Raw genomic sequence first — 24,489 nt, 5'->3', positions numbered from 1 at the left:
TCTAGGCGTTTATACTATTCCGGGCCTATGTTACCTACAATCTTATTTTACACTACAATATTCGTATGATCTACCTGCTTGCTAAATTGTCAGCGGCGGCTTTAAAACTGCCGACCGACCACGATGCTTGATCTTCTTACTTTCGAATCAAATTTGTAGCGCATCATTTCTTTTGCATTAGTTCCACAGCAGCTTTTCAAGCTGGCTGAAAAAGCTCCCAGCCTACGCCATGTTGCTGTCGACTCACACGAAGATGAGAATCGGTGCTTACTACTGGCCAGGCTTTGGTACAAAAACAAGCTAAAAAGCGTACATAAAATGTGGGCCATCTTCTTTATGACAAATCACAGTTTTGCACATAGCTACAGAACCAAATGTCATAGACGACATATTTTTTCTGCAACCGAGCAGCCTTCAGTGGCGGCGAAGGCCATTCCAATATTCGAGGAGGGCTGCAATTCCTTTGGTTCAACCTGGCCATTCGTAGATTCGACACTCTTGCCTTCATTTAGCCTGGCTTTGTGACCCAGGAACAACAACATTTCCAAGTTCGCCGTCGGACCTTCGCACATCACAAACATTAGGTAGCTGAGGACACAGCTCCAGATGAGCACTGCAAAGCTCTCAGATACCTGTAAAATAAAGAGAGCGTTCAGAAATAAGTGTTATTCGCACCTCGTTGAGCGCATATTGCAAATAGGATTGGTAATAAGAATAGGCAAAAGGGCATTGAATTACAAATTGACAAATAGTGTTTCCAATGGTATTCAGGATTTATAGGCGCGAGAAATGTGAAAGTATGTGTTATTAAATGCAAAAAACAAAATCAAATGACGTCAGACACTGCAAAAATGACAATGGCTATGACTACTCACAACTCCACTGATCAAAGTTCAAAGTTCGAAGCTTATTCAGAAGTATATACAAATCTATTGATTATACAGAAGGTTACAGAAAGAGGTACCACATTTTGACACTGTACTGGGGCCTCTAAACCCTAATTAGTGATCACATATCAGTGATTGATTTAGTTATTCTCGATTTATAGAAGATTGACAGTTGCGAAGGACATTTTCTGGACACATCTGATCACACGAAGCGTGAATCAAGAAAGGCTTTCGCCTTTGCAACTGTTTTCTGCTGATTACGGCAACAAATGAACTAGCGGTCCCTCTCTGGATACAAGACGGGCCAGAGCTACGTATGAACCATGGCCTCCGAAATCGTGCATAGAGGCTCGATTGGACATATCTATACCAGAACTGCCAGAACATAGAAGCCGAGTCCAAGTATTGCGAGTTCCGCCACGCGAACAGATCGCGTCCATGATCTGCATAAACCTTTAATTTGGTGAAGACAAATCATGGGGCTTCATGATTCGAAGTTTAAAATAGACCGTCTTTGGAAAAATCATGGGAGAAAACTGAGGCATAAATTATTACTCGTAGAACTACGTGCCAATTGTTCGAGAACTCTTTGAAAACTTAAGACCCCATTCCATGTGCTTGTGTTAAATTTCTACGCGCACTATTTAATTTACAAAAGAATCGAATATGATGATATCTCAGCTGCGATTGAAAAGCTTTGAATGTTTAAAAATCCCTAGTGTTCTGCGTTATGAAGAGCACGTGCATGGAAGTCAGATGATACGTGGAACTTGCATGACCTATAGCGGCAAGCGTAAATGAGCATCTGTTTTAAATGCCGATATATTTGTGCTAATATATGTTTTGAATTTCGAAAGCTGCCTCTGAAGAAGGTAATGTATTCGCAACCAGATATAAAAAGCATTTTTGTGTTTCTTTGCGCCAACGAACGCTCCCGCGTGTTTTACTACTCGGTATACGTTGCTTAGATACTCGTGAAAGTTCCCTTTAAAAGGAAGCAGTTTCATTTTGTAACTGCTGCAAATATGTACCACATACCCCATTCAAACGTGCACAGACTCAGGCACAGTCCACACGTGTGTGTACGCGCGCTAAAATTCAATCAGACGACAGAAAACAAGATTTTCTTGGCCAATTTTTTTTCCGCCAAAACTTTGTAAAACAAAACAAAAAAAGCCTATAGGCGACCGTTACCATTTTAAGTCTTTTCTTTCTTGACTGATGGATATACTCGCTTAGTGTCATAGGGGAATGGTTGCCCGTTACAGAAGAAAGCGTAGATTTTCCGTGATTTTAATGAAACTTTCTTATGTGTGTGCGTGTGTGTGTGGGGTGGGGGGGGGGGAGGGGTTGAATACTATAAGGCTGTTCCGAGTTGTGAGACTACGCTGAGATTTGTAGTATGATACTTATTTTAAAACCACATGCATCCAGGAGCCCAAATACGGCCCAAAATTCGAGTCAGAACGCCAGCCGAGCCACACCTTGATTGGTCGTCATCATAAGCAAAGAAATTGAGGCGACACTACTCACCAACGTGTAGTGGGAATAAAAGGTGCGCTCCCTGGCGATGTGGAGGGTTAGGCTCAGTATTGGAAAGTGCAGTAGGTAGACCCCGAACGAGAGACGACTCAGCGGCAGGAGCCCTTGCCAAGACAATATTTGTCTCAGCGGTTCTGAGCCGCAGTGGAGTGGGTTCGAAAAGAAAAGAAGTTTAGGTTAATATCTAAATTTGACAAAATGACGCAACTGAGAAAGTGGTAATAGCACAAATGCGAACCATGTGAGGAATGAAAACGCGGATTGATTGTTGCTAATTTAAGGACATAACATCATAATAAACACTGACCACATTGCGGCTTGGCTGCTCACCGACAAAGAAACTGTGCTGCCTCTCGGTGGTGAAGTTGCATTTGAAGTGGGAGTATACGAAACAATATGCAGTTCTGCGGTCCCAAAGCTGGAACAGCAATTCGAGGAGCCCAATTGCTATGGCTTGGACTCCCGCGAAGCGAGCGACAGGGGGGCCTCCTTCGTCCCACCTATTACCAAAAACCCCTGTAGGGAACGAAACAGGGCTTTTGGTTTGGTTTGGTCTGTATGATTTAACGCCCCAAAACGGCTCAGGCTATGAGGGACGCTGTAGCGGAGGGCTCCTGAAATTAGAACATTTCGAACCCCTTGAATCCATTAAAATGCATAAAACACTTGTTCTTCCTAAATTAGAATATGCCGCCCCCATTTAGGACCCTCATCACGTCTTGCTTTGCGCTTCACTAGAGCTTGTTCAAAATAATACTGTTCGTTCTATACTTTCTAATTTTAACCGGACCGCGAGTGTCACAGCTATGAAATCTAATCTCTCCTTATACCGTCTCTCGCACAACGTAGGAAATTTTTACGCCTATGTTTTTTTCATTATATTTATCACCAGCTACTGCACTCTCGTTTTATCACTACATCCAACTATCGCTCTTCTTGTGTCGACCATCAACACAAAACTGGATCTATTTTTCGCCATACGAGCACTTTTTTGCATTCCTTCATTCCTCGCACATCAAAAGAGTGGAATCACCTTCCCGCTGCGGTGGTTTGTATACGTGATTATGCTACAAATCGTCAGTTTCTGATGAGGTTGGTTTTATCTGATGCGAACAGTTAGTTCTTTGTACTTTGTTATTTTCTTCGTTTTTATTATCATTTTTTTCACCATGATCACTTTGCTTGCTGCGTTGCATTTGTTACTGTTGTTGTTTCTATACTTCTTTTTCTGCATTTCCTTGACTGTTTAGAATATTGTATATTCCTACATTTTAACTATGTTGTTGTGCCGCCTTTAAAAAATAAAGAAACATTTTCTTGCGTTGTTTGCTTGCCCACTGCCCTCTGTAATGCCTCGGCGCTTGAGGGTATCGGAAATAAATAAATAATAAACATCGCACTGTACAGAGGCGCCTTGAAGCAATGTTCTTGTACACGCCGGAAAATGACGTGCGTAAATATGTTTAATCTACATATATGTGTCTTTACGAAGCACGAATGCAAACGTTCGCTCAACTCAGTAAACTTTAAAGAGCAGCTGCATCACTTTTCGAGAATTTCGCGATATTCAAGGGTTCAAATCTACATAGGCTGTAGGAAATGCATGCAAAGTGTTTTTGCACTAGCATTCAAGCTGATGACGTAATGGACGATTACACTTCGAGCTTCTCCTCACAGCACTAAAGTTCTGCGGAGAAGTTCAGTGATGACGTCATGGACGGTACTATTTCTGATGCTCGTTGCCTTCGCCCACGTATTGCTGCACATTTTCTGAAGGTGCTAATCAACATTTCTAGGGCTTTGTTTTCGGCAGCCTTCTTTTCATTTCTTCAAACCAAGTGTGTCTATGCAGAACACGTACCGGTACCGTCAATGACGTCATCATGCGTCGCTGTGCAGTGCAGTGAAGCCTGATAGCCGTGGCGATTTTAATCGCTAATTGCTCCATTGTTTCAAATGCCAGCGCCAAGATATTTCGCATGCTTTAAGTACAAGTTATAATCATTCAACCGCTCGAAACTCATCGAAATCTAAAACCGGTGCACCTTCCCTTTAAGTATTACAGCTTACACGCAAATCTGGAAGGAAACTTTCCTTTGTTGAGTGCAATGTCAGGCACTTGGGTGTTACATCTTTGACCGGCTCACTGTTGCTTGTCAGGCACTATTTTTCTTCGGCAGCTGCCTTCGCACGAAATGGCATCTTTTCTAGCTATCGTAATGAACATAAGTTCGGCGAACTGAAAGCATTTTGATCCTACAGCATTGCGCTGGAAGGATATCTTAAAAAAAACTTAAATTGATCAAAATGTCTGGAGCCCTCCACTACAGCGTTCTTAGTAACCTTGAATCTCTTTGGGACGTTAAACCATGAAAAATAATCCAAACTGTTTTTCTCAGCGCTAACATAGCACTGTGGTCGCCGCAGTGTAAGCGCATTTTTATTTGCTGCTCGGTTTCTTGTGAATATGAATTATATAAAAATGAAAAAAACAAGGAAAGAAATAGTGGAGAAACACTTATAAAGTCTTCCTTACATGCGTGGGGTGTCTATAGCCGGTCCCAGTCGCTCAAGGAGAGGCGAGATTTCGTTTGTGATACTGCAACGTTTGCTGTAGATAATGCAGTAGTTAAAAACAGTAAAATGTGGGAGAAATACTAGCTCTTTCGGAGTTATATCCTTGAAGCAGGCTTCATGTAATTTTTTTTTATGCAAAAATGACCCGTCGGAAAATATATCAAGCGCTTTTTCTCAACCTACTGCAATTGGCAGCTTCTTTACCTCAGTAAAATACATAAAAATTCATGTCCGGAATGCCCGGGTTCGAACCCGACCTCGGCGGCTGCGTTTAGATGGAGGCGAAACAAACAGGCGTCCGTGTGCTGTGCGATGTCAGCGCACGTTAAAGATCCCCAGGATTACTCCGTAGCCCTCCACTACGGCTCCTCTTTCTCTCTTTCCCTTTTCACTCCCACCTTCCTCCTTGCCCATACGGCGCGGTTCAGGTGTCCACAGAAACAAGTGTGACAGATACAGCGCATTTCCTTTCCTGTGAACCAACCAACCAACCAACCAACCATGACGAGAAATCAGTTACTGTTGCAGCTTCGCTGCCTCTCACCTGCCCGTCTTGTGGCGCAGGCGAAGACAAACCACGACAAGAACACGGAAAAGAAGATGCGGTCAGCGAAGGCGTAGAACATCCGCGTCGGCTCAGGTGCTCGACCATCGTGGGCGTACCATTCGTGCTTCACGAAGAGGCAGAAAAGGCCGCAGAACAGTGCCACGCACCAGCAAACAGCCTGGAAAATCTGAAAAGTTGCAAAGCTGGGTTACCATTAAATATTCGGAGATGTCATCAACTCATGCTTCACACTGCGAATGCAATACGAGAAAGATAAAACAAAGACCAAAGACATGCGGCATTCAACGTGCTGTTCAAAGTTAGACTGTGTTTCAAATTTCAGCGCGAGAAGATAAAGTGCCGCTCAAATTTGCGAGGGGTGTTCGTGCTCGGCAATTATAACTGTTCACTCGGACGGCTGGCGGGGGATAGAGCGGATAAGGAGGAAGTCGGCCATCACCGCAACAGCACGCGAAAGCTTTTGCAGCTCGAGATGGATGGATGGATGGAATATAGGAGCGTCCCCTTTGAAACGGGGTGGTAGCAGTATCTATCATGCTCATTTTTCTCCCTATATCTTAATTATTGTTTTAGGTTGGTTAACTATACCATCATTCTATTTATTGAATTTTTGTTTCTACATTACTAACATTATATCACTTTTCTGATTTTAAGCCACCAATCTTCCAGTCGTTTTTTGCTAGCTTCCACCGCCGGTTTATTCACTCGGAAACTGGTATCTCTAAACCACAGAGCTTCAGGAAGAGGGACTGCGCCTGCATCGAATTCCGGATGGATACCATTACATTCGAGTATAATATGGTCAATTGTTTCACAGGAGTTGCCACATACAGCACATGCGTCATCTTCATTGTTAAATTTCTTTTTGTAGCTGCGTGTTCTAAGGCACCCTGATGTAGCTTCAAAAAGTAGGGCACTGCCTCTTGAGTTATCAAAGAAAGCTTCCTTCCTGATCTGCCTTTTCCACATTCGGTATAATTCCACACTCTGTTTCTTTTCCATTGAATTTATCCAATTTTTACCTTCTGTGTTTTTTCCCTGTTGCTTAACGCTCTTTATTTCTTCGTCCCCGTGACCAGCATACTTACTGGTTAGTTTCCTAGTTCTTTTCCTCCATTGTGAGTCAACGCTTTTTAAGTATAGGTGTTTAAATACTTTAGCTGCAGATCTGTTACTGTTTAATTTCCTCAGGCGTTCATGATATAATATTTTACTCTGAGCTTCCCGTACTTCGAAAGATGCCCAGCCCATATCTTCCTGTACCGCCGCATTTGTGGTTTTACCGTGGGTACCTAGTGCTAATCGTCCGACGCCTCTCTGATTAATTTCTAATGTCGACTGTACCTCTGATTTTAGGCACAAAACCGCATTTCCGAAAGCAAGCCCGGGCACCATAATTCCTTTCCAAATACTGCTCAAAACCTCATACCTGTTGTGTCCCCACAATGCCCTATGCTTTATTATCTCGGCATTTCTTCGCCCTTTGGCCTGAAGTGATTGCTCATGCTTTCCAATGTATGCCAATCCTTCGTTTACCCATACCCCCAGATATTTATATTCTGCTACTCTAGGTATTTCAAGGCCTTGTATTTTAAGACCCTGATCAGTTGAGCCGTTGAAAATCATCAGACCCGACTTAACTGCGCTGAAACTGAAGCCTAGAGCGTCCCTTTCGTCTCCGCAATACTTAACAAGAGTTTGCAATTCTTCCTGACTCTCAGCTAGCAGCACAATATCGTCAGCATACATCAAACAGGAGAGGCGCTGCTTTACCGTCTTTCCACCTAATCTATATGACAGGTTAAAATCTAGGTTACTTTCGTGTGTCTTCGTTCCAGGTTTATCATACAAAGCATGAACAGCAGCGGCGATAGAGGACAACCTTGTCTTAATCTTTTGCATACCTTGACGAGAAGTAGCGTGAACATTTCCACCTGCTGGTGGGAAAGACATCGTTTCTCTTAACACTCGTAATAAATTGATATCGTTTCTGGTTAAATTAAGTTGTTAATCACGGTTCAGTCTCCGATAGCATGTTGTAGTTCTTTCTTTTTCTTCTTCACGAATTGAGTGTTTCCTCATTTCTGTGTCTGTTTTTGCGACAGTGTCAACAAGATGTATTATCTACTTTAGGGTGCTGCCTGGGCGCTGACAATCAAGCCTTACATGGTTTCGGAAGGTCCGCATTCGTATCAAGCAATTGAAATCAATAATATTAGTACAGATACCAAACTGTCAAATGAGGATGCTACTTTCAGGCACTGAATGAGGCTCTGCGAAACCGCGGGTGGTGGCGTGCATTGACGCAAAAGCAAAGGAAGTTCGCTGCTTCGTCACCATAGCCGTTCGTCCTTTATATTGACTGGTGTACTTATTCTGCTGTCCAACACGCTCGATGGAACCAGGGCTGTTGTGAGTAGAGTTGCTACACAGCGTCTTAGAGTTTTGAAACATTGCGAGGGTTTGACGCTGGTGAAATGACGCGCTCAACTTATTCGCAGTTGCAACCTTACGCGACCTCTTGCGAAGATTTCAAGGGCCGTAAAAGAGGCGCCCATGACGGCCGAGTGCCTCGGTAAAGCGAAGAGCGCTGCTAGCAACATATATGACTTGGCCATCAGCGCTAAACTCTGATTGTGCAACGCGCTTTCTTTGCATTGCAACTTCTCGAGAGAAATATGAGCTGTGTTCGGTATATCTCTGCACTCGTAAGAATGAGCTTAGAGAAGAACACTCTCCTAGAAAACTTTCCTAATTTCTCACTGTAAAATAACCATGCCACGATTTCTTCCTGTTATTTGTAAAGAAACATCTAGTGTAAGTTAGAGGCCACCCTAGCTTTTTTGAGACTTTTTTGTGTATCAGGTGGCCACAGGCCGACGTCACGTGGCACACGAACGTACCAGTTAGCAAAAACTGAGCGAGGAGGTCTGTATCGCTTCGTCGTTGTCTTGATATTATATTTGATGAACTGCAGTCGGCTTTACCATTACAATGCAGAAAACCTGAGTGGTTTTGAGCATCACCTGGAAACTCTATTTTACCGACTACAGTACTCAAGTTTCGCAACCTCTTTTCGTTAAACTGTTCTACAGCTATTTGGTCCTCCAGCTTTGAAACCACCTACTTGACCAACCACTTGACCGAACCACGTTCGACGTACTTTTTTGCCAGTAAAAATAAAAAAAAAGCATCCAATTGTGAGTGGCTTTGTAGCTTTTTCTTTTTTTTTGCAACTGATAGAAATATTGTAGGAGGCTTTCAAGTTCATTTTTTTTTAGACGAGACTAAGCTTGTTCCCGCTCAGCAAAACTGTGTGGAAGGATAGAGGCTCGGATGAGACGTTATCTCAATACAACTTTTAGTTCCTGCTCAAAAGCTGCTTATTCGCACCGTGTAACTGACTCAACAAGCAATGCCTGAATGGTGAGAGTTGGCTGCGCACTAACAAGGCTTCTCTAAATTGCTTGGAAACGTTCCTTCTATCGAAGGCTAGGCACAAGAATACGAAACGACTAGGCGCTTTTTGTGCGTACTAGATTTTGTCACACATTGCAAAAGCAGAACTGCGCAAAAAGGAGAACGCACAGCGCTGCTTAGCATATTATATATATATATATATATATATATATATATATATATATATATATATATATATATACATAAGGCTCTATATCTTGTCGCCTAAAAAAATAAACTTGCAAAACTTGCTGTTATAGCTGGGGTGGTCTCTTGTCTAAGAATAGTAAATTTCTGTGTCGTAATCATGTCGTAAGCTTGTTTTCGTAACCATTTCTGTATCGTGCAACCCTGTTCGCCAGCTAGCCATTCGAAGCCACCATGTTGTTACCTGGATAACATGCCCCAAGATGATTAACCTTAATGTATCATAGGCTGAGCATAATCAAACTCACATTTGCAGAATTTTACAATGCGTGTATAAAATATTCTAAAAATTCTTATTTTCTGAAGATGTTTTCAATGCGTTTTTAACCGTGGGAAGGTTTGCTTACCCCAGGCAGTCTTTTGTGGCTGTATTTCTGCACAATAACAAATGTTATGCAGCCGGAGAAGAAGCAGACACCGTGGTAGAAAGGGAGCTTGTAGTACTTGTTATACTGGTCCATGAATAGGCTTTAAGGGAGAGAAAACATCATTTGCAGGCAAGGCGGAGAAATCAGTCAGTAGTGGCTTCCCAATAACTTGCTGTCGCGCAAGGGGAATTTGGAAGGGCTTTAAAATAAGGGATTGAGAGGAAGACAGGTTTAAAAAATGTCAGAAGCGCAATGTTCGCATAAAAGTCTAGCGACTTATAATGGCCTTTGATGACAAGGTTAGGCCCTAAGAACTCGGTGCCTTTTCTTTCAATGCAATATAAGTAGGCATCAACTTAGGCTTTTTGAACTGGTTATAATACCGAGGGTAGTCAAAGATAGGACACCACAACAGCTACAGACCCACCTGATCAACTGTGTCAAGCCAATCATAAACGGCGGAAGACGGGAGCCGTACACCTGCCAGGTAGCTATAGCACATGACACGAAAGACAACATGCCAAATAGCGAGATGGCCAATGCTTTTTTCCTGTAAATGGAAACAGGCGTGAATACAGGCACAGTATAAAAGAAAGAACAGGAGTGGATGATGTGAGTATTTTTGATTGCTTTTTGGAAGCTTAAATGTCTTTCAGAAGGCATAAAATAAGAGATATTGTTTACTTTGCGGCATATGACAAAAACAGCCATAATTGTGTTGAGTCACTGTTAGCAATGTTAAATAACGCTGTGGACAAACAAGAGCATGACACGAAATCAGTGGGATGAGAGAGAGGGAAGTTTTAATGATAACAGGAGATGTGCAGGAAGTCAGTGGGTAATCAGCTGAGATAGAATACTGTGCAATGCAAGCAGACATATTTTAAGCGGAAGTGTGAAAACATTCCTCCCAGTGGATATTAATCTATGACACAGTCTCAAGCTGAGTGATCACATTGCAGCTCCAACAAATGTCCCCATATACAATTAAGCCCCGTTGGTATGGACGGCTCAAATAAAGGACAACTTTTACGACGGTTTTTACAGACCCATTTTATAGATTGTAAGTTTTGATTTGCACTCTGAGAGTGCATTAATTGTTCAAGAGCTTATAGTTGGCTTGGCATTTAATTACATTTCTTAGCAATTTCTGAATGGGCTTCTTGCTGGAAAACAAATATTACGGAGGGAAGAACGAATTTAGTGTTCGCACTCAAGTACAAAAGGGTTTTCTCGTCATAGGGCGTCTAAGCAATGTAGACATTGTGTTGCCGGAGCGACACGAAGCACGTGGACGCTGCCGCTGTTTAGCTACGTAGAGAACCTCTGTGGATTAATGCAATAGTGAGTAGACGGGGACGGCAGTCGTACTACTCCTTCGGGAACCGCTGTCAATCCCTTTTCTTGCTGCGGTTCTCGCATCGGTCTCGTGTCCCCTATTAGAGACCTTTAGTTTAACGCTGTCGCTTACCGCGGCTGCGACTGTCTACCGCTACCGCGCGTCGTCAGCACAGCACGCGCTGATTGGTCCCTGCGTGCGGAGTCCGCCAGAATTTGACAGGAACATGGCGCCATCTGTCGCCCTCGGGGTCATCTGCGCATGCCTACTGACGCCCGTGCGGTAGCGGTATACGGTTGCGGTAAGCGGTAGCGCTAAACTAAATATCTCTATTGTTCCACCTCCCGGCGTAGTATTGTGCTGCTGTTTCGACGCGAGGCCGTGCGCGGGAAGCAATCGGGAGAGCGCCAGCGACACGACCTGCCGCAGGTGCATAGGCTTTCCCATCCCATCCGTGCTCTTCCAGTCTTTGCCGGGGCTCCGAAAGACCACGAACGCGGGTTGTAAACGCACACACATTATGTACATATTCGAGGCAAGGCCCGAAAAGAGTCTTGCGCCCGCCTGTGCGCCGCCGACACTCCTAATTTCAGAGGGCCTGATTTGACACGGTTCTCCGTCACCATCGGCCAGTGCAGATGGCGACACGCGATGAGCCATCGACGTGCGACCTGTGTCATCAAGTTGCGCTGCACGCATTCTTCACTCTCTTCCGTGATGTGTCGCGCTCGCTCCAACTCTTTGGCCGTGCAGCCCACCAGCACCCTTAGCTCCGTCGCGAACGCGCGTGTACTTTTCGCCCTGCGAAAACGACGCTGCGGCCCCGCTTTCCGATGCAGCGACAGCGCCTTGGGTTGTATTAGGTTTATGGGGATAGTGCAGTGTTGTGTAAAGCAGCCTTCTGTGTAATATACAATTGTAATCTTGATTATCTGTGCTTTCCTTCGGTGCGAGTGCGCAGACACGAAGTGAATGTTGGTTGCGCCCTCAGGTTGCTCTGGCCTAAACCTGCGGCAAGTGGGTGAAGTGCCACCGATAACACCATATTTTAAATGCAATGTGTTAATTTGTGATCAACTTATGACAGGAGTCACTGTGGGCACCTGACGTGTGGAAATGTGTTGCCCAAACAACCTTAATCTCATTTAAGTACTCAACAGAAGCGAAATAATAAAAAAAAATTTAAAATAATGTCGCAGGAGTCGAAGAATTCCGTGCCTTACATGGAGTAGTATGACCACGAAGTAAAGCATAGCAATTGACTATAAAACACATCATGTAGGATTTTTTTGTCATTAGGCGACGTTATAAAAGCTCAGCTGAGTTTAGATAAGCGGAGTTTTTTTTTTCGGCGTCATGTTTAAAGCTGTAATGTGCTGAGGGAAGGCTCGAAACAAATCGGACATGCTCGCCTACTACTTGATTTCGACAACTGAACTGCGAACTCTAGTAAAGAGTGGCAAAGCATGCGTGCCACCTAACTGTGCTCAGGAGGGTCATGGTATTTACAACTAGAAGGGAAAAAAACTTTTTCTTTTCTTCTCATTTTCTCAACTGTCCTGTTAAAGCAAAACAGTTACATCAGTCAGCAATCAAAGAACTTACGCTTTGAAGGCCTGTATAATAACGAGGGAGACCAGAAATAGTTGAAAATCAGTCGAGAGGTACCATAGGTGGGGAAAAATGGGCTGAAATGCAAAACAGAATAATAATGGCGACAATTTCTTTTTAACATCCTGAATCCGTCCAACTTAATAGAGATAAATAAAAGTGCCAAAAATTGCACATGATTTATAAATATCAGTACGCTTTCATTGCTTTTGAAGAAAATGGCATATAAAAGAGCTCAAGAACAAGGCGATTATTTGCTCTGGATGCATTTCAAGAAAGATGTGCCCCTGCCTACCGTTTATTAAATCTCACGCTCCTCTCGTGTTGACAGGGTATGTGGAGACACCTCAGTCTGGAATATTCTATGACCTTCTAATGGATTGTTTGACAGATTATGCGAACTAAAACATATCTTTGTTTTCATATACATGCATCTTGATTGCGCCTGCATTTCTGTTGGAGGAGCAGCATTTAGAGAACAACCACTACTATATGAAAAAAGCAACTTCGTGTTCATGTGCATTTATTCATAATTGTTTTTGCGAAAATTACACGGTTGAAAAAAAAAATGTGCTATTTATGCTGCTGTTTATTCCAATTTCACGAGAACAATTTATTAATTTGAAATTGGCCATGGGAGTAGCAGTAAGGCTTTATACTGTGGCTGAGACACACGGAAGACTGAGCCACTACGAGACTGTTGACTTAGCTGATTCCTGCATATATTGCTTGGAACAGGTTTCAATAGAATTTCGAGAAGTGCAAGAAAACCATTTGGCAGGAAATATCAACTCTCTATTTAACTAATAGTATTGTATTCCAGCTCCAGACAAATTGTTTAAAACAGAAACAAAATACTCCCTATTCATGGCACTGGCTCTACTAGCGGATAGGAGAACGCGTTCGCACTTTCTAACTTTTCCGCTTCTGGGTCAACGCATTAGTCCCTTTTACAAAAAGGCATTGGTATCTACATCACCACAGAAGCCCGGTACTCCATTAGGTGGCCGATAATTAAATGGCTTCAAATCTTGAAGAATGCTAAACAGATAGGTTTCCGAGATATTTCACAACATTTGATAGCTAACATGTCTGAGATGTGATTACGAATTCAACTTAAGAATATTGGAAGAAGATAATAGTGGAAATTACGAGCGCTGCGACGGAGAACAACAACGAGAGAGTAATGACAGGGACAGGCGCTACTATCAACTGAACGTTTATTCGAAGAACACAGATTAAATACTCGCAGAAGACAACCAAAGGCACATGCGCTTCACAGATTATAGAGACTGTCATTTGAATAAACCGAGTGGGTCAAATGTGCCTAGTAGGAAAAAAAAATGCCTACCGCTTTTTAACAAAACCAAGATTAAGTTTAGACACAAAGACCAAATGACTAGAGAACTGTCAGAGTCATATCACATCCATAAGAACAGTGACACGTGCGTGAGCTCACCATCTGTAAGCATCCAAGAATGTGAGATTGTTTATCTGGATACCTAGGAAAAATCTGTGAAGCGCATGTGCCTTTGGTTGTCTTCTGCGAGTATTTAATCTGTGTTCTTCGAATAAACGTTCAGTTGATAGTAGCGCCTGTCCTTGTCATTACTCTCTCGTTGTTGTTCTCCGTCGCAGCGCTCGTAATTTGCAATCATGTACCAACTAGTTCAACTTTCCGCATTACTGCAATTTATTGCTAATAGTGGATAGTATAGCAGACTGTCAAAAAGAAAACATTGGGATCCATCGTAAGCACTGCTTTGAAGAAAGTAATGGGATAGCTTATGGGTATGTGGAGACACCTCAGTCTGGAATATTCTATGACCTTCCAATGGATTGCTTGACATATTATGCGAACTAAAACCCTTAATGCGTGCATCTTATCCCATCCATACTTCTTATTCCTCACATTTCCAGATAACTCGATGCATACTATACTAATTCCTCCCGATGATACACCCATTAATGCTGCATCATTTGATAACTTTTACGGGCTGCAGCCCATTTTGCTAATCAGGTTTGAAATTTCTGGGCTGGTCAGCATATTTTATATAGGAGGGGGGGGAGGGAGCTATCTAATTGGCTCCTTGATGTCGCATGCCCTTAATGATTCCACAACTTTCTCGCCTAGTCACGTAATTTGCCAGCACAGAACGAGAGGCTTCCATGTGATGGCAGTTAAAATGCCTTCACATTAAAAAGGGGCATCATATTATCAGTTTATGGTCGTACCAAATTATAACATAACCTTTCGAGAATCAGGTCTCTGGCCCTTGGACAGGAAGACAGAAACGATGATACTAGCCTTTTCCCACAACCACAGAATGTCACACAAACAAAATGGGTGCTGAGTTCGATCGAGCTCGTTCTTCCCTTCCCGCCATCCGCCTAATATAGACGTCCTCATATTAACATTATGCTTTTGTTCGTGTGTCAGCAGAGGGCATGCACATCATTCGGCAAAATATGACTGGCTGGCCCACTGCACAGTGCCGATGTGTGAAATGTCGTCTTGTAGATAATTATACGCATATAGGGCTGAACTTACCATGACGGCATCTTCTTTCCAGTTCCGGACTAGAAGCAGTAGATCCCACCAGGTATCTCGAACTTCTGCGTAAAACCTGGTGTAGTATTCTTTTGAATTTGGGCCGGAGGCAATCAACGGTAGAATATACATGCACATGATCATAAAGAATGTCGGGATGGTCACCCTGCAAAACAAAAGGATTAAAACATAGTTATGCTTTATTTTTGTAGGTACAATCACCCAAAATAATGTCATTGCAGTCGAATTTAACTATTGCGCAGCAACTTCGGGTCACAATTTGATGTTCCTTCCTGGCGCCCTGGCGATCGATCAGCGCGATGTGAAAGAGGGGACAGAGGTGATCTGGCGGTATTTTGTGGCGTGTTTCTTGACAAGGAATCACACGCAAAAAAAAAAAAAAATCGGAGACCATTTTAGCACCAAATTTTTTCCACGCAATTAACATATGGACTTTCCATTCTTACACGTCGTAATGACAAGCGAATCATGGTACGACCTTGTAGTCTCAATGTATCAGTTGTTTTAATCAATTTCGATTACGTCTGACATCTTGTAGATCAATCAGGTATTGTACAGTGATGTCCTCGCGGTTGTACTGGGTTAAAGTTGTAAGCCGGATGTTTCAGTCATCCAAGCGACGCCGTGTGGTTAAGATGCCACAACCCTCTCAACCGATCCGAATTTTTTTCAGCGCAGCAGCACCGGCTAGCTACGATCCCGCGTTATCCGCCACACGTACGGTATCTCCAACGATATCGTGTTGAAAACTGCTATTGAAACGAAGTGGCAAAGAAATAATGCACACATTGGCTGCGAGCAGCGCGTCTCGTATTCTACTTCTCATTTGAGACGCCCGCTTTGTGGTTGGTAAGCATGTATAAATAAGCATTCTTGATCATTTTCAATGAAACAACTGGGTAGCTCGCCCTGAATGCATATGATTGTCAGGACATGATTAAGTTGCGGGTTTTGTGTGAGTACATTCAAGAAGTTTTTTATTTAGCCGTATACACCTGGTGGCTACTACTGGAACCAGAAAATTAAAAAAAGGCGGTTTTTGAGGCAAATGTGAGGTCAGGCTCCATCATTGTAAATAGGTTTATGGTATTTCATAATTTCTCCGAAGAGCAAGTTGATGTCGCGAATTGGGCTAACACTCATCTGGTTGAGTACAAAAGTATTAAGGCGTGAAACGTGGGCAGCAACCACAATATAAAAAGTGCAGAAAATAGAACTACAACAGAATGTTTAAGGATGGCCCCTCAGGAGCCGCTGCGATTTTATTTGTTCATTTTGTGTTGACTTATTTTTTTGTTCAGGCTTTTTGGCATGCACCTTTTTAGCGTTTATAAACTTAGAAAGTGATGCACAAAAAAGCTAAAGGATTGGGAAACGTTATTCGTTAACTGCTGCACCTGCTTTTAAGCGGGTTCATAAAGTTGAGGCAATGTTTGTTTTTTCTGAAACATGCATAGTGGCTGAAGTCGATCGGAGTATTATTTCGACAAAGTATGTGTTATCTCGACAAGTTATGTTTTCTTCTCAGCTAAATATCTACGGCTGTTTTCTGATCTCACGAATGAAATGTTTTCAATGATGCGGAATAAGCTAACTGTAGAGAGGACAACATAGGGAGCTTGCTCATGCTTGAACGATTTAGGGTCTTATGAAATATACACTTTGGGTGGTTAAGACGGTCCGCAGAGACTATCAGGCATAGTTATCCTCGCTATAGAGCATAAGAATTTTAAAGCACAGCATGATCTCTACGCTTATCGTTATAGACAGTCTTTATGTCTACAGCAGCAAAGAAAAGAGTCCGCCACCTGTGGACAGTTTTCACTTCCGAATCAGTATGTTTAGCGGTGCCCTGCTTCCCGATTGTCTTGCCATGTTGCCTATTCTGGATATGTGTTTCGCCCCTCTGCTCCTGAACTTGAAGGAGTAAGCACTTCAGATTCACAACATACATGCCGTGGAATGGATAACCTCTGAAAAGTGGATTCATTAGGAATGCACGTGAACATGTAGCATTAAGTAACCTTACCTTATAAACCTGCGCACGACTGCGACGACGCTCACAACAAACGGATTTCCATTCTCCTTTTCTAATTTGAAAAAAGTAAAGAAACCACTGAAAACGGAAAACAAGTCATTAAGAAGTGGCTCATGTACTGCAGACAAACTTTAATTTTTTATGTCATAATTTCTGTTGTAATACATAGTGACTCAAGATGCCACTCGCCAGGGTCTAGACGTTTTAACAAAGAGTCCTAGTGCTTCGATTGCGTACCGGAGGAAGGCTGCAAAAATGCTACAGTGGTGCGTGCGCAGAAAAGCAGAGAAAATTGAAACCAAAGCCCCGTCACAAACTCTTTCAGAGAGCCAGAGCACTCATGTTCTAGGCTGGTAATTGAACCTCTGCGATGACGAGCCCCACATAAGCCATATAAACCGCTTGCATTCTTCCCTGCCGCTGATTGGTGGGTGAATGGTGGGCGTATATTATGCACAGCGTCTTCCAATAGCTGTGTTCGCGCTTCTCCATCGCCCTTCGATCAAGGGAAGACGGATGGTATGGGGCATAGTGTCTCGCCGTTGCTTTAATGCTCGGAGTCGTGTATCCGCGCGAGCTTATTTTTAATGCGAAAACATTTCTTGCGTCATGAGTGGCGTTGTGAGAGCGTGTCACCAAAAGGTGTCACCAAAGCCTGGCTCATTATTCATTAAATAGAGAAAAAAATTCGTATCCAAGCCAGGAATCGAACCACCACCCTTCCGTGTCGCAGCCGATTGCGCTAACTACTACTCCAGGCCGACTTTTTTTTTTCGGCATGGTATTTATTACACTGAAACAATGTCCAATGCACATGAACTGTGTACAAATAATTAAGGAAATATCATCAAATCAACACGATGCGAATAGAATACACCAAGTTCACAAACCTCTAAGATGCAATGTAGAGCACGTTGCTATAAGAGTAAGTGCCACTCCAGTTGAAAGTCAGCCTGTGCATACAATTCCCTTAAATGGACAATCATCCTACAGAAGGGGTGGGGTCTTTTGTAGTAACAACAGATTCACAATGTCTGTCCATCCTGCGAACGTGTTCATAATTCTGCCTGTCTAGCATAAGGAGCTGAAGCGCGTTGAGGAAAATAAAAATAAAACAAAACAAAATAATAATAGAAACTATAAAACCAAAAAACTACATAAGAAATGTTTGTTGCCACGACAGAATTCCTTTGCGGTTTTTTCGACAGTTAACTGTTGTGATAACAGAAATTTGTGTAGTAACATCAGAATTTTCTGTAGTTACAACAGAAAAGCGTTACAGAAATACAGACAACAGAAAGGTACTGGAGAAAAAAGGTAAACTGCTACTGCAATTACTACAGAAAATGATGTCGTTCACGACAGCACTACAAAATATTTTGTCATATTTTTGGCATGGTTCTGTAGATTTCTCGACAGAGAAATAACAAAATAAAAATTGAAAATTAAAAAAAAAATGAAAAAAAAGCTAACTGCTTGTCTTGTGTAGCAACGGTGGAATCAACGCTCAGGTTGTTTCATCACGAGTGCAGGTTCTGCAATGCTCTCAAAGGTTTTAGGTCATTTTTCCAAGGCTAAAACTCCAAGTAGGGTCCGTTTGCGAACTTCCCGGTCAAAACAACGAACAACACACCAAAGCAACCCGAGCTGACCTCGCGACTCGCTATAGGTTTCTCCCCTAGCGGAGAAAATCGACCATACACGTAAGCTAACGCAAAAAAAAAAATAATAATAAGACCTCACAGGTGGATAAATAGATAGTCAGAAAGGTGGTGGCATGGCTACACACATCCCTCCAATAGTGGGGGATAAATGGCGAATTTTGCTTGCGGAGGCTAATTGACACAGCAGGAAACTGAAACATATCCGTTAGGGTACGGTGAGAAGGGATCCAGGCGAATCAGATTGATTGCCATGAGTTAATTAGTGTTTTCAATAACACTTTGAGGGGCCGCTTTCCTCTGAGAATGACTCAAGGTCACCAGGGTAGAAAATATTTCTGACCGGAGGTTGGTCAGTGTCCCTTGATGTTCCGGGCGTCACTGCAGTTTATTTAGTAGCATGGAAATTCATTTGTGCCGGTTTTGTTAAAACGCAGTTGAAGCGTCGTACACCTTGAAAAAGGAACCAAAGTTACCGAAATGCACCGCGAAGCACCCTCCCGTGGCTAGCACACAAACTCACCCGGAGGTGGTATGCCTCAAAGAGGCATCTAAAGTGCACTGAGACGTAAGTTTGTCTGCACACTTCCGAATAATGACCAGCGTTGAAGCCCCTTACTCAGCTTTAGCCACTTTTGACTTTTATTTCAGTTAGGAGTCTGTAAACTTGGAGCATAGATATCGCGAAAGAACATTAGTCAGCAAGTTAGAGCAAGTTTCCTGTCTCTTTTATTGGTTCTAAGTTCGTTTGACGGCACAAGGCCATGAAATATGAAGGTGTATCGTCGCTATCTTTTCAATACTGCATTACTGTTGCTCAATGCATATCGCATTGTTTTGCCATAAGGTGAATTAAAAAACAACAAAAAAAAAATCAGCCCATTGGATCAGTCGTGCGACCAGCAGGCAATCATAGCAAGTAGGACGGAGTTTTTCTATTCAAAAGTAGAAAGTATTATAAAACTAAATCCCCGCATCAGATTTTCCTGTTGCCAGCAGTTAGAACAGAGAACGTATCTACTCACGGGAAGGAAAATATTTGTTCATAAACAATATACTATGCCAACGTGCGGGAGTATGCAACGCCGACGTATGGGACCAACCTGAAGAAGAAGAACGTATCCACGGCCTGGAATCCAAACGTTACGATCACGCTGTGCCAGTTTTCAAATATATGTAGCACGTTTACCACTCTCGCTGAAAAAAAAAACAATAAGAAAAATAACTGCGGTAGTGGTGTCGTTGAAGAAAGCAAAAGCCTCCTATATATATATCCTTTGTCAGCAGTGAAAATAAAATTACAACTTAATTCCTCAGCATAAAATACCGCATTGAAGTGTAGTGACCTCGAGGTGCTTCAGCAAGCAAACTGTTTTTCTATGGACGCTTCGTTCTGAAAAATGGAACAGAGTAACGTAACCTTTAGCCTTATATTGTTGTAACGGGCTTAACTACGTGCGTATACGAGCTCATTGGGTTTTCGTTTCTGAGTTTAGCATTCCAAAACGGCTTAGGCCATGTGAGGAACACTGTAGTGCATGGCTACGGAAGACTTTGGCTACTTGGAGTTTTTTAACCTTTTTCTGATATCACAAAGTAGACATGTGCTTAGCGTTTAGCATTCATCAAATTGCAGCCGGCGCAGCCGGATTGAACAGGTCGCCCGGCTCGGAAGTCGAGCTTTTTAATCACTAAGTCACCGCGGCAAGGCGTCGTTGTGACGAGAGAGGAATCTGTAGGGTCAAAGAGTAGGACACAGTGCAGGTATAAGGCTGTTGTGAGCCTATAATGAGAAGCAATATTTGTAAAAAAAAAATCTTCGAGGCTGCTTTCAGAAAACGAAATAACATTGTCAGTCACAGAGATATAAGGCTGATGTCAGTAGCAGAGCTTCAGTATAGAAAAGTGGAAGGTGAAACTATTTGTGTACTCATGCTTACAACCGTTGCCAACTGTTTCTCCGTACTTGTGGCCGAGTATGATCCAAAATATGCTGATAATGCGAAGTCCATGTACGAAACCATAGGCGTAAGTGTCCGAGCTTTTGTTTATGTTGGCCTTGAAAAGATACCTTGTGTTCTTGATCAACGAGAAGGCAGTCAAGAAGTTATGTAAGTAACCTAGAAGAAAAGAAAGCAGATATCAAACATTGCTGTGGGAACAATGCGTGTGCGAATGACACTTCTTCAAGCCCGAATCGAACACGGAGAATGTAGCTTTGATGTCGAAATAAATACTAAAAGTAATTCTTAAACCAAACTCAAAACCGTGCAATTAGTAATAAGAACTGATTGATTGCAAATATAACATTTTTGTCGATATTGTTACGTGGCAAGGTTAGTGCACGAAGGTTAGTCCAGGATGATGCAGTACACAAAGCACAGAATCACAGCAGCGTTAACCTTCTTCTAACACAGAACGTTGCTGCCACTTTGTCGTCTTCTGTGTCACTCCTCCTGATCGTTGTCTTCTTTTACGTCCAGCGATGCAGGGCATATATGTCACATTACCCCCCCCCCCCCCCCCCCACACACACACACACACACACAAAGCAGTCCCGGTGCGCACTAGGACGAACTACTGGATGGGTAGTAGGGCTTCATTCTGGCGACATGAACAATCTCGGTGCGTGGCATAGAGGACTGTCGCGGCGGATGTACAGGGGCGACTTCGTATGTCACAGGAGTGACTGGCCGTAAAACACGGTAGGGTCCTGCGTAGCATGGCAAAAGCTTCTCGCACAGCCCAACTTTACGAGCGGGAGACCATAGCAAGACGAGAGAGCTCGGAGAGTAGTGGACATCCCGGTGGCGAGAATCATGGCGCCTTTTTTGAGAATTTTGGGAGGAGGCTAGTCGTCGGCGAGCAATAACACGGGCTGCGTCAGCTCGAGAGATGGCGTCACGAACGTAGCAACTGGCGTTAGTGGCGGGAGGCAATACGCTGTCAAAAGGAAGGGGAGGGTCGCGGCCGTACAGAAGATAAAACGGTGAGTAGCCCATTGTGTCGTGACGAGAGGAATTGTACGCGAACGTTACAAACGGCAAATTAATATCCCAGTCACGGTGATCATCCGACACATACATAGAGAGCATGTCCGTGAGCGTGCGGTTGAGGCGTTCGGCGAGGCCGTTCGTTTGTGGATGGTAAGCGGTGGTAAAATAGTGCTTAACGGAGCAGTACCGAAGAATTTCATCCACTACTCGAGCAAGAAAGCAACGGCTACGATCAGTGAGCAGCTGGCGTGGAGCACCATGGAGCAGGATGACGTCATGGAGAAGAAACGTAGCCACATCAGTTGCACAGCTGGTGGGTATCGCTCGGGTGACAGCGTAGCGCGTAGTATAATCCGTGGCCACTGCAATCCATTTATCCCCCGATGCAGAAAGTGGGAAAGGCCCGAGGAGGTCAAGGCCAACTCGGGAAAACGGGTCTACTGGGATGTCGATCGACTGCAGGGATCCAGAAGGCATAGCCGAGGGCTTCTTCCGTCGCTGACACCGGTCACAAGAAGCAACGTAACGTCGAACAGAGCGATAGAGGCCTGGCCAAAAGAAGCGGCGGCGGATGCTATCGTACGTACGAGATACGCCAAGATGACCGGCTGTGGGTGCGTCGTGCAGCTGTTGAAGAACGGTGGTACGCAGGTGTTCGGGGACTACGAGCAGAAGCTCGGCGCCATCTGGTCGCATATTCAGTCGGTATAAGGTGCCGTTGTTGAGCACGAACAGAGCAAGGGTAGCATCAAGGTGTTCAGTGCTGAGGCGATTGATTATGCTGCAAAGCTTCGGATCTAAGCGCTGCTCATGGGGAATGTTTGAAAGGTCAGAGATGGCCAATACATATGTGTCATCGTCGCACTCGCTTGCAGGTGGGGGATCTACCGGGTTGAGGGACAGGCAATCGGCGTCAGCGTGCAGCCGGCCAGACTTGTGGACGACAGAAAAAGTGTATTCCTGAAGGCGGAGGGCCCAACGACCTAGGCGACCAGTAGGGTCCTTCAGCGTAGAATGCCAGCATAAGGCATGGTGGTCGGTGATGACGGAGAACGGGCGGCCAAACAAGTAAGGGCGAAACTTTGTAATGGCCCACACGAGGGTTAAGCACTCACGTTCTGTGATCGAGTAATTTCGTTCAGCCGCAGAAAGGAGGCGACTGGCATAAGCAATGACACGAGTGCGACCCATCTGCTGCTGGGCGAGTATGGCACCAATACCGTGACCACTGGCGTCGGTGCGTACCTCCGTTGGTGCCGAAGGATTGAAATGTGCCAGGACGGGCGGGTTGGTGAGGGCTGCAATGAGCGCAGAAAAGGCTTGGGATTGTTCTTGGTCCCAGCAAAATGGAGCGTCGTTCTTCAAAAGATTGGTGAGTGGACGAGCCGTCTCCGCAAAGTTAGGTACAAACCGCCGAAAATAGGAGCGAAGCCCAATAAAACTACGCACGTCACTGGTACAACGGGGTGTAGGAAATGCACTTACAGCACGTATTTTGTCTGGATCGGGTTGAACGCCACGGGCGTCGACCACGTGACCGAGCACCTTGAGTTCACGTCGGCCGAAGCTACATTTCTTCGAGTTCAGCTGAAGGCCAGCTCTTCGGAAGACGCCAAGAATGGCATCAAGGCGATGGAGATGGCTCTCGAATGTAGAAGAAAATACAATGACGTCATCGAGATAACACAAGCACGTCGTCCATTTCAAACCGCGCAGGAGAGAGTCCATCATGCGCTCGAATGTTGCGGGCGCATTACACAGGCCGAAAGGCATCACCTTGAATTGATACAGGCCATCGGGAGTGACGAAGGCGGTCTTCTCTCGGTCCCGTTCGTCGACTGCGATCTGCCAATAACCGGACCGAAGATCAATGGAAGAGAAATAGCTGGCACCGTGTAAGCAGTCGAGGGCATCATCTATCCTGGGGGAGCGGGTAAACGTCTTTCTTTGTAATTTTGTTGAGGTGTCGGTAATCAACGCAGAATCTCCAGGTATTGTCCTTCTTTTTAACAAGCACGACAGGCGACGCCCAGGGACTGCTCGAAGGCTCTATAATGTTTTTTGCTAACATCTTGTCCACTTCATCTTGTATAACGCGTCGTTCAGAAATGGCGACTCGATAAGGTCTTCTGTGAATTGGGCGGGCGTCTCCGGTGTCGATACGATGTGTAACGAGGGACGTTTGTCCTAAGGGGCGGTCACCAAAATCGAAAATATCGCTGTACGAATTCAGAAGACTCGTAAGTGCTGTAGCACGGTCAGGGCGCAAATTAGATGCAACCATTCCTGATATGCGGGCCTCCAGAGATGGGGACGGTGCAGGTCGTGTCGACACTTTAGCAGTAGGGTCAGGCAAAAGAGCGGCAACTGTGGCGTCAGACAGTGGGGTCAGTTCGGCGAGGAGCGCTCGCGCTAGGCCCGCGAACGTTCATTAAACGTCATCTACCAACGCCATCGGTCATGTTCTGTCTCCTGTCTTCATCGGCTTGCCGCTTCGTAACATTTGGTTGGAGGTGCGGCGTACGGCATCCCCATCCTCGCCTTGGAGCATCGACGCCATCTTCAAGCCGGAACCATCACCGAAGGCCCAGGGAAATGGCCGAGTAGCTTCGCCCCAGCCCTTCAAGCCCAGACCTGAACAACTACCACCGCCCAGCCCCCAGC

The 24,489-nt window shown here is 44.2% G+C and overlaps 1 protein-coding gene across 1 annotated transcript in view; it reads right to left on the bottom strand.

Moving 5' to 3' along the window:
- Window positions 1-377: 377 nt before the first annotated feature.
- The window catches only part of LOC146207708 (nose resistant to fluoxetine protein 6-like), a 36,718-nt gene continuing 12,606 nt past the window's right edge, over window positions 378-24,489 (bottom strand). Inside the window, exons 4-13 of the mRNA XM_084577330.1 lie at window positions 20,770-20,949; window positions 19,933-20,026; window positions 17,160-17,246; window positions 15,110-15,275; window positions 12,553-12,635; window positions 10,036-10,158; window positions 9,588-9,708; window positions 5,551-5,740; window positions 2,412-2,563; window positions 378-623 (exon numbers count right to left, since the gene is read on the bottom strand). Coding sequence (XP_084433456.1) covers window positions 378-623; window positions 2,412-2,563; window positions 5,551-5,740; window positions 9,588-9,708; window positions 10,036-10,158; window positions 12,553-12,635; window positions 15,110-15,275; window positions 17,160-17,246; window positions 19,933-20,026; window positions 20,770-20,949 — 1,442 coding nt within the window. The remainder of the gene's footprint in view (window positions 624-2,411; window positions 2,564-5,550; window positions 5,741-9,587; window positions 9,709-10,035; window positions 10,159-12,552; window positions 12,636-15,109; window positions 15,276-17,159; window positions 17,247-19,932; window positions 20,027-20,769; window positions 20,950-24,489) is intronic.

Source organism: Amblyomma maculatum, chromosome 1 (assembly GCF_055883805.1).
Source record: "Amblyomma maculatum isolate TAMU_Amacu chromosome 1, ASM5588380v1, whole genome shotgun sequence".
Taxonomy (NCBI): domain Eukaryota; kingdom Metazoa; phylum Arthropoda; class Arachnida; order Ixodida; family Ixodidae; genus Amblyomma; species Amblyomma maculatum.
This window is presented reverse-complemented; position numbering and strand designations above follow the sequence as displayed.